Source organism: Cygnus atratus, chromosome 9 (genome assembly GCF_013377495.2).
Source record: "Cygnus atratus isolate AKBS03 ecotype Queensland, Australia chromosome 9, CAtr_DNAZoo_HiC_assembly, whole genome shotgun sequence".
NCBI lineage: Eukaryota > Metazoa > Chordata > Aves > Anseriformes > Anatidae > Cygnus > Cygnus atratus.
This window is the reverse complement of record NC_066370.1, coordinates 4157936-4168562: the sequence shown is the minus strand read 5'-3', so window position 1 is coordinate 4168562 and position 10627 is coordinate 4157936. Positions and strand designations below refer to the sequence as shown.

The following is a 10627-nucleotide window of genomic DNA, read 5'->3' as shown; positions in this document are numbered from 1 at the left end:
AATCTGGTTGTACAGAATTTAGCTGGCCAATATGTTTCTTCAAGTTATACCTTGTCTTTAGTCACCTGTAGTATTTATTGATGCCTGCACACCGGGGTTGTTGTGACTCCAAGGCTGTCTGCTTCTGAGTGGGAAGCCTTTGGGCCTTTCTGAGAGCCTTTAGGCTGCCTGCCATGGAGCCGTAAGTGGGCTGGGGATCCCAGTGCGTGCCAGCTCCACGCTGTGTAGCTGGAGGTGCTGTAAATGCAAGTGTCTGTCATACCTGTGGAAGAAATACAGAAGCTTGGAGAACTCAAGCACTTCACAGTTCTGAAGGTCCCAGCTGAGCTGAGTTTTCTTGTCTGTTCTTGGAGCTTCAAGCTAATAAGCTGCTGGGCAGCAGATGACTAGGGGCTCATGGATTCATTTCTGTGTTACTGAGAAGTACTGGAAGCTATTTTACAATACTTTTTTCTAGATTTTGAACCTGAAGAGAAAATTGAACTTTTTTGTTCTAAAAAATGGAACGGTATTTTCCATCTCAATTTTTTGAGGTGGAAATATTCTGCAGAACAGGATTTTTTTTCTGATGATCTGCTTTGGCGAAGCTGTGTCTAAACTGTAAAAAGGACCTGTTGTCCTTGGAAACTTTTTCAGTCCACTTCAAACCAAGATTCGGGGAAACCAATGTCATTGCAACTGAAAGCTGTTAGGAAAAGCAAGGGGTGGGAGAAAACCTTATGATCCACATAATTTTGGGGATTTGAACAATATATAATTGGACGGATCAGCATCACCTGAAAGAAGAGGCTGTAGGGTTTTGTCTTCTTGTCTCTATAATAATACAGTTCTGTGTTCTGAATTGCTTTGTTTATTGTCCTTTAGACAGGAGAAAGTATAAAAGTTCTTACAGAGATGTTAATTACAATTGACACAGTCTCACTGTCATAAACCATAAGTTATTTTCCTACTGATTAAGGTATCATGTGTTTTTCAACCTGCAGGAAACGTTGCTTTCCTTTGTTCATTATCTCCTGCAAGATGATGAGTTCTAATCAGGAGGAGGTCACTTTGGGCGCTTTTCTCCAGTACATTGAAGATATGGGGATGAAGGCCTATGATGGCTTGGTTATACAGAATGCATCAGACATTGCTCGAGAGAATGATCGCATGAGGAATGAAACAAACCTGGCTTACTTGAAAGAAAAGAGCGAAAAACGCCGAAAACAAGAAGAAGCAATAAAACGGTAAATATTTTGATAAAAAGATGAGTGGTCTGGCAGAGTGAATGAACGGTGAGGGGCTCAGAGTCTCAGCAGTGGTAAATCTGCTTAGATCAGTTGACTTCCAGCTTTGTTGGTTTAAAAAAAAAAAAAAAAAAGGCATTACAGGCCTGTGTCAGGCTGCTAATTGCATGTGTATTATATTGTGTAGACACAGTACTGAACGGTTCTCCTCTCCTCAATGGAAGAGAGTATTCCCATCAAAATGTATTAAATTTAAGCATGTGTGGCATCTTCAGCAGGTGTGATTTGTAACAAAAATTTTAGGTGTTTGCAATTGGAGACCTATATCTAATGGAAAATAGGTCCTCAGCCATCTGGTGCTTTTAGTTCAACAGTATCTACTTTGTGCAAAGATGTATTGTGCAAACCCTTGCAAATAGGGACAGCCTTACAGATGAAAACAGATTCTTCTTGAGTTGGTTTCAAATTCTGATAAGCTTTCAAAGCTCCCTAATTGGTATCTACAAAAATTTTGTCTTCACCGTTCTGTGCTCTCTGAAGTCAGTAAAAAAAAAATAATTGAATATTTGAAGTGGATCACACACCTGATGGGCACAACCCCGTAATGGCTCTTGAACAATTCCATCAATTTTAATTGACAGTTAATGAGAGGAGCACTTACACGATGTGGCCTCTTGTGCCAGAGGATAGCAATGAAAACTCTGCAGTCTTTTTGACAGGAAAAGAAGGGTGCATGGGATAGTTATTTATCTATCTATCCAGAGAGTTATTTATCTATGTACATGTATACTCACACACACATTTGCATGTCCAAAATGTGTATTTTCTCAAAATGGGCAAATTGTGTAATACAATTAAACCAGCCATCTAAATGCTAAACTTTTATATGCAAATGGATGGCTTGAGCACAAACTGGTAGGGGTCCTTTGAATTTTTTCTCCCCCCAGCATGAATTTTCAGTATTTCAGCTTAAGTGATTAAATTTTATGCCATGTCTTGGGTACTGTACATCCAGGTATAACAGACATGCTGTGCTGTGAACATTCCAGTGACGCTTCAGTAGTATGGTAATTTTGATGGAATGTTAAAAGGAAAAGAGCAGCCCATATAGTTTGGGGGAAGGAGAAGAAGCAACATAAAGCAAAATAATGGCTGCTTTACATTCCAGGAATTAGAATTATCTGGATTTCCACTAATTTGGTTTCTGTAGAGAATATAAGAGTAATGTGTAATTAAAGTGAATAATGAGAGCCAATGCAATGTTTGTTTTCGTGTCTTCTGGACTAGTTACCTTGTCAGTTCCTTCTGGGTGACGTTTAGAGGGATTCAAACTGTTGAGGAGTCAAAGGCATAGTAGCTTGTAGCAGGAGCTATGCTATGCGTGACTTGACAAAGAAAAACATTTTTCCTTGCAGCAAATAAATGCAGTTTTTGTTTTGTTTTGATCTATGCAGGATTTATGCATTTTGTTTAATTCTTGCCAGTTTCGTTTAGTGTTCCTGGGAGCAGGTACTGGAAAATTTGTGTTGAAGATGAGTGCCTTTAGCAGTAAAAAACAAAACAATAACAACCACAAGAAACCCTGCAGTTTTAGTCTTCTCTTTCTTTTGACTACTGTAGTTACATACTCTGCAGAATTTCCAAGAGGGATGAGTAGGGTCTGATGGTAAGGGGGAGTTAAGTTGTAGTTATATGAAGAAGAGGAAAAATTTGAATGTCTCACCTCCTAAGCAAAAGTGCTACTCAGTAAACCACTCTTCTAAAGTAGTGAGATGAAAAGTATCTTCTTATCTGTGGGCAATATTGGTGGTAAGTGTACGGTTGGACTAGATGTTCTCAGAGGTCTTTTCCAGCCTTAATTATTCTATGATCTTAAATTATTGGCTTTTCCCACTGAAGAAAATTATTTGCAAATCTAATTTGAACTTTTTTGAATTTATTGAAATTTCACTTTTTCATTAATTTACAACTGCTGCAAAAATAAATTCCTTGGTCCTTGTGGTGGCAACTTCATTTGATAAGCTGTTAAACTGTCAATGTATATAGATTTATTTAGAATATGGTCTTTAGGGTTGACAGCTAATTAGGCTGTGTTCTGGCTAAGCCTTTCACGAGCACTTTTATGAGTGATCATAAAGGTCACTAAATGCCAGAACAGGCTTTGTTGTAAATAAGTTTCTTGAGGCATGGGAGTAAGTTTTGGACCTACCTGGTTCTTAAGCTTCTCCATACCTAACTTGAATGGGGGTAATAGTATTTCCAACCTTGTGGTTGTTTTGTGTGGTTTTGTTTATTGATCCTGGCAAAGTGATTTGATGAAGAGGTCTGGATAAGTGTTGATGATTTAGGGCTGAGCCAAATCATGAATTTCTTTGCTTACGTTAAACAGAGATGGCTGAGAACAGAGCTCTGCTCCCCAGGTGGTGTCAGAAAATGCAAGGAAGATTCCCAGCAATGCTGTGGGTTTATCTGAGGAACAATATATGTGTGTTGTGCATGCATAAATGTGTGTGTATGTGACTTATAGGCACCAACATTTCTTGGATATAGCACTATTCTGTGCAAAACTGTGTTCGTGGTGGGCCCCTCTACTCCCTGCCCATTTGGCTTATTGCAGTAGCATTGGTGTGTGTGTGTGTGTGCATGCAATATCCTTCTAAGGAAATGGAGTAGAACAAACACCCTAGGAAATCTTAGAAAATGTTTTCTTTACCTACACTTTTTCTGTCTTTTCCCTGTGTAAACTTGGGAAGGGAAAATAGATATTTATGATCAACCCTTGATCAGTACAACTAAGAGCAATGACAGACTAAGGGAAAACAACTGATTTGACTACAGGAACAATGATGTCTAAAGTCACTTAGGCTGATTGCAATCAAGTCTGCTCCCTGTAGTAACCTCCAGAGGTTCACCCAAGCCCATGTCTATTGAAACACGGCAGTCAGAAAAGGTAAAGTAGGATTATTGATTTCTTCTTTGTTCTGTACTAGTTTCCTTATGTCTTTACCTTATCTTCGTGGGTATTTATATTACCCTATTTCCTGATAGTGTGGCCTAGATAGCAAATGGTGCACATGTGCAGTGATAGCAGTGCTAACAGTCTGGAGACTATCAACAACCGAAAACAATCTCCGTAGCAACAAGGGAGCCTTCCCCTGTGACTCCCAGCAGGTAGATTTTGAGCAGGATAGGGGGTTCCAGCAAACACGCTCCTTTTGATGGCAGGAATCAAAATAGAGCAGTTGCGAGTCTTTGGCACCTACTGAAAATTGCATAAGTCTGATGATTTAATTTTTGAGAAGCTATTCAATGTTGGTGTTCAGATGGTCTCTTTGAGAAGTAGGCTGTTCATGTATATTAAAAAATTAATGAGCACTTTATTTAATATTAATACAGTGTTGGTATTCACACAAACATTATTGCAAAGAAGCTGTTATTTACCTGAGTCATCTGATAACCATGCTGAATGACTTAAAACGTCATTGAAATGCATCAGTATTGCCAGTTTGGAAACAAGATCTGAAAAATGACCCTAAAAAAAAAAAAAGTGCAATTATATTTTTGCCTTACAAAAGGATACATTGTGTTGTGTTTCTTCAATAGCACTGATGTACTGTTAGCGTGATTGCTATTTCATTCTCTGTGGTTCTGATAGGTTAATTGTGGGGAAAAATGTATGGATCTATTGTAAATTGAAGGGGATAAACCATGCATTGCATTGGAAAAAAAAGCAACTAGCCTTTGTCTGATCTTGCTGGGCTGAGTCAGCTGATCTGATCTGAATTTCTGACCTAATTTTAGTAGAGTACTTAGCGATCATGCAGAGAAAATAAGGTTAACATGCTGATCAGTTAGCTGGGAGTAAGCCACAGTAAATATTAGTGCATATACATATTAAGCCTAATTTTTAGACCCTCTTTCTTACTTCTTTTAGTTGTCTGCACTCACTTACTTGATCGTTGTCTGTTCAGGAGGCTGTGTCCAGACCAAGAGAATACACTGGCGTGTTGCCCACAGAGCTTATAAATTGCAAATAAAGTTACGAAGCAGCATTAGTTTCAGTGGGAGTAAGTTGTAGTACTGTGACATGTACATTTGTGATGATACAATATCTGCTGTAGGCAGTGTTTCTGGGAACAGAAGGTAGATTGGGCTCTGCTGTTCTGGGTGCCAGGGAAAAGGTGAGAATTTTGAGTTTACTTAAGGCACCTCTTATAATAAGCAGTTGCTTCCTTACTCATCCTTAATTGAAATACATATATTTAAATACTTTGCATCTATTATATTTAGTCTTGTGTGATACTTCATTGGTGACTTTTTCTAAAATTGTATAAGTACAAAGCATTAGTAAGAAATAATGAACCCTTCGTCTTCTTTCGCTAAAGGCTGAGGCATGTTGCATTAATCATAGGGAGTGGCAGGGGTTGCACACTTTCATAGGAGATGCATGCTTTCAAAGTTTTGGCTTCTAGTTTTTAGATATCATTTAAGATACTGTTTTTGTTGGGGGAGTTGACATTTTGATTTGTAATACCACAAAAATGTGAATGCACTTGTGTGAAGCTGGTGGTGTCAGTAGGCATGCATTTCTGCCTGCCAAATCTTGGATGTCGCCACCAAAATATTTCTGCTTCTGATGGTTTCCCTGACTCCTAGCTCATTCCCAGCACCTAAATGGCTCTGTGCAAAGCCTTGTTTCTGCTTGTTGAGGGAAGTATCCAGACAGATGCTGTCAAGAGGAGGAGCTTTTAGGAGCACTGTTTGTGCTAAAGCTAGCAGAAATGGGCCAGCCAGCCAGTGGCAGAGTTAAGCTCTTGTAATAAAGAAGGAATTGTAATGAACAGCTGTCATCCTAACCTCTCCTTTCTATGACAACTCAAATATTGAAGAAGACTAACCCATCGGCAAAAGTAAGATAATATTTTTCTCTTGCTCTCTCTCTCCCTTTTTTTATTTTTTATTTTTTTTTAAGATTGTGGAAGCAATTGAGTTCAGGTATTGCCTGTCTGTAGCTTCCTGTAGATTCTGTCCTTAGGTTTCTTCATAAACAAGACATAAGTTATGTGTCCTTTGGCTAAAAGTTAAGTGTTATCAAGTGTGGGCGACAGCAAGCAAATATAAAAATTCTTCTATGTATGGGACTGTTCACTGCCAAAAGCTCTGTTTAGCTGAGAAAATGTGTGTTAACTTCGAGTATGAGGTCATGTTGATGTGTTTCTTCCAAAAGTTTCTACCAGAATAAAAATAACCAAAGGAAAATAATTTCATTATGATCTTACTGTTTATAATAAACTTAATATCAATAATGTATTGAAATCAGAGAAATACTTTAGGCAAAATAATGTTTAAAATACTGCTTGTTTTTTTCTGAACATTTGCCTGTAGTTGAAATTTTGCGTAGTGAACTAGACATTTCTAAATTTGGAATGTATGCTTGCTAGGTTAAAATATGCTTACAGCCAGACCTCAAGAAAAATGTCAAGGAAGTGCAATAATTTTTTCTGATCATGGTGAGGGGATAAATTAAAATACCTGCAAGCGCGTCATTGAGATGTTGTAAGTTACTAGCTTACGAACCTGTTAATGGTTTGTGTTGGTGTGGGGGGTTTGTGTATGTGTGCGGCTGCTTCTGGTGTTCTGTTTTTAATTCAAATGTAAGTTCCCTCAATGAATGTGGGCTTTGGATATGGAGTTGGTGGTATATGCTCCCTTAATCAAAGGGCATGGGTTACAAGAAAGTTATGCATGTGGCATTGGTTCAGTTTTCTTTCTCCTGGATGTGTTGCATGCTGATTTCATCCTTAAATTAATATTGTTATACCACCTTTATGGTTGAAGTGTCTGATGAAGTACGATAGAGACTAATTTTAGTATGATTTCATAAGCTTTTTCTTATAAGAATGATAGCCTCTTTTGAAGTTGAGTTGATTTAGAAAGAGTAGCATTGACAGTTTTTTCATCAAGAGTAAGTAAAATGGTTGTGCAGTCAGTGACCTCCAAATGTATTTTGGTTGTATTTTATAAGTAAACAGATGTGCTGGTCTAGCCAACAAATCCTCCTTTCCAAATGCTCGTATCCATATGGCTGCCTGTATTATTGCCATAGAAAATAAACAACAGACACAATGCAAACGATATTATATTGCTGTTGCTGCTGTTCTGAGAAGTTTTATTTTAGGACAGTCATGCAACAGATGCTATTTAAAATTTACCGTAGTTGCTGATAGCAACTCAGTAATCCAAAGTTTTTAAAAATAAATAAAAATAAAATCACCTCCAGTTTGGTATTTAAACATTGATGTTGTTTTCTGTAAATCTGCCATGTTTTTAGGGCTTCTGCCTATTCCTTTAACTCTTTTTCGGGGGGAAGTACGAGATCTCTTCCCCTTCATCACTTTACAAATTGCCCAGGCGTGTACTGGTCCACTACATAAGCCGGTGCATTTTGGCTCAAGATTCATTTGCTATATTTAAAAGCATAATTAGAAGCATGGGGTCACAGAGAGCCCAAAGGACTTATAAGTGGGTTACAGAGCCCTCTTCTAGTGAAGATCCAGTCTAAGTGGCTCCACACTATTGCTATTGCAGGCTGTCTGACCACCTGTGTAAATGAGTGAGCTGGCCATGGTCCAACTCCATTTGGACGGATGTTCACACACAACCTACAGTCTCATGTGCTTTCAGCAGCCTGAGTCATTGCGGAGAAGGTCTGGTGTACCACCGGGAGATGACAGAATCACAGAATCGTGGAATGGTTTGGGTTGGAAGGGACTGTAAAGGTTGTCTAGTGCTGGGGGGGCGTTATGGATCATAATGTACAGTTCAGCCATTTGTTCCTATGCTAACTTTGTTTCTAGTTTTCTCACTATCTCTTTATTACACTATAATGAGAGAATGTGATTGTAATTTTAACTTGAAAGTTAAAATTATCCAGCATTGCCTCCTAAGAAGTCCTCCTTAGCAAGACAGAAATGCACGTAGAGCTGTTAAGTAGATGTTTTGCACAAGCCTGTAGGGTTCTGGTGGTGCTGCTATTTCTAGTCAGAGGCTTGCATGTGCTTTGAAAAATGTCTTCAAATACACTATGAAATTGCATAGTGTTTACCAATGGCAGAAAAAAAATAAAAACTGCTATTGTGAAGACTGGATAAAAAAAAAAAAAAAGCAAGACTATTTTGAAGCATTCCCAGATAAAGTCTCTATAACTAATCTAGGTTGGAGTTCATTAGTGAAGAAATGCATTCAGTACAACAGCACAATTGATGTCATGTAACGCTAGCAAGCCTAGCCAGGACTGCTGGCAGAATGCAAGCATCGATCTGTTCTCGTTCGTTCAAGGCTTCCAGTAACCACAGTGTACTCCACGCTGAAGTTCAGTGACACCTGACAAATGCTGTCGTTGGCTGTGACCTGGATTAAGAATTCATGTTACAGCCTGAAGCACTGATATGAAGACATACAGAAAGTAGTCTTGTGACCCATAAGCAGTAAAATTGCAGCTAGCCACACTCCTCAGCATGCGCAAAGCATGTTCATGCACATGCATGTAGGAAGCTCTGCCAAAACTGTCTGTAATGAGCACCAGTCAGACAACACAGCAGAACCAAAGATCTGTGCTAGCACTAGTATAATGACTGAATCCTTCTGTACCTTCAGGAAAATCTATTGTTTAACAATAGCTGTTCATAAAGTTGAAGACAAACATGCTATTTCAGCAAACCAGCTCAGTCCCTTGCTCTTTCTGGGGCCATGAATCACACCTGTATGTATTTTCCTGTTAATGATAATACAGATTACTTCATGCCCCACCCAGCTGGTAGGCATTTGTTCACTTTGCCTCTTCTCTTTCTCAGCACCCTTCTGACAGGCTACATATGCTTCTTATTTATTCCTTTTCCTTCACAGGAAAACATAAACATGGTATGATCCTTGACAATTTAATCAGAATCTTTATTTTCTTAGCCTAAAGAAGAGAGTTGGCTCTTAGGTATACCCCTGAAAATGCAGAATTTCAGCAGACCACCTTTGCAACAGAAGCATCAGGTGATGGGCACCTTGTTGCCAGATTGACCTAGATCAGTGGCTAAAATGCGTATGAAATAGGAATGTGCATTTGTACTGATTAGATTTTTATGAAATGGGAGAAAGGAGAGATTAGAGAAGAAATAGATTGCAGAGACATTACTAGCTGTAGGTTTTATAGTTAATTTGAGACTCACTTTATTTTTTCTGGCTTTCTATTCTAATTTGTGTTGTAATCCTAAGTGAAATCGGTTTAGAAATATATATTTAAAAAAAAAAAGTGAAAAGTGTTGTTGGCACAGGGCCTTTAGCAATACCGCAGTGCCAGCAGCGCAGGGCAGGATCCGCTTAGCCCTGGGGGGAGCCCCGCTGGGCTCGGGTGCTGCTGGGGAGCCTATGAATGAACCAAGTGAGCTGTTCTGGTCCCAGAACAGCAGTCATAAGTGGAATTGGTTTTTGTTTTGTTATTGCACAGTACCCAAGGATCCCAAATGGGTTAGACTCCTCCGTAGCACTAACACTGTGCGTGCACAAGGGCAGCACACAGCACAACTCGAAATTGTACCCAACCAGTGACTAAAGGGACAGCTGAAGAGTTAGGGGACTGCTCATTTCCTTCCCTGTATTAGTACAGCACAGAATAAACTGAAGTGTATCCCTGGTGGCTGTGATGAATTACATCCAGCAGTACTCTCCGAAAGCTGGAGAGAAAGAAATGCTTCCAATAGACCCGGGCAGATGCTTCTGGAACGCGTGAAGACAGAGGGCCACAGCCAGCCAAAACACACAGAAATACTCCTGCTGACAAGCATGTTATGTGACAAAATTGTAATGTTTTAAAAGATCAAAAATGAGAATGACTGCAGGGCTTACCATAAATTAACAAAATATACCTGCATTTAATCCATTCTTCCTTTTGGTGGGTTATATAGGGCATATCTCACCAGTAGATCCTCTGCTAGCTGAGGGCACTTTAGTTATTAAGTTGAGATCACATGTTAGGAGCCATTAAGTGAATTGCTTTGTACAGCCTTTCCCTGAATGCTAGGGCAAATGCAGTATTTCATACCCTTAGCTAATTTCATGCTGTAATTTAATTTCTGAAACATACTTTTAATTGAATCTTTAAAGACAAAAGGAAACTGCTGAGTCCTTTAGTATTGCAAAAAAGATTGTTTAAAAATGTAGCCCATCTAGAGAATAATCTTCTATAATTAAACATAAAGTTTGTTTTGCTTCTCTGCATGCAGCTATGGAGAAGCAAATTCCTGCTGTCTGCAGAAGGCTCTGGGCTGAAACAGAGGTATTGGGGAGCATGACAAGTTGTTTTGTGCCCAGCTTTGTAACTCTGACAGAAAATCCTGCAGCCTTCCACAACG

At 39.1% G+C, this 10627-nt stretch overlaps 1 protein-coding gene across 1 annotated transcript in view; it reads left to right on the top strand.

Moving 5' to 3' along the window:
• Positions 1–1011: 1011 nt before the first annotated feature.
• NYAP2 (neuronal tyrosine-phosphorylated phosphoinositide-3-kinase adaptor 2) overlaps positions 1012–10627 on the top strand; it is a 130699-nt gene continuing 121083 nt past the window's right edge. Inside the window, exon 1 of the mRNA XM_035544968.1 lies at positions 1012–1226. Coding sequence (XP_035400861.1) covers positions 1021–1226 — 206 coding nt within the window. The 5' untranslated portion in view covers positions 1012–1020. The remainder of the gene's footprint in view (positions 1227–10627) is intronic.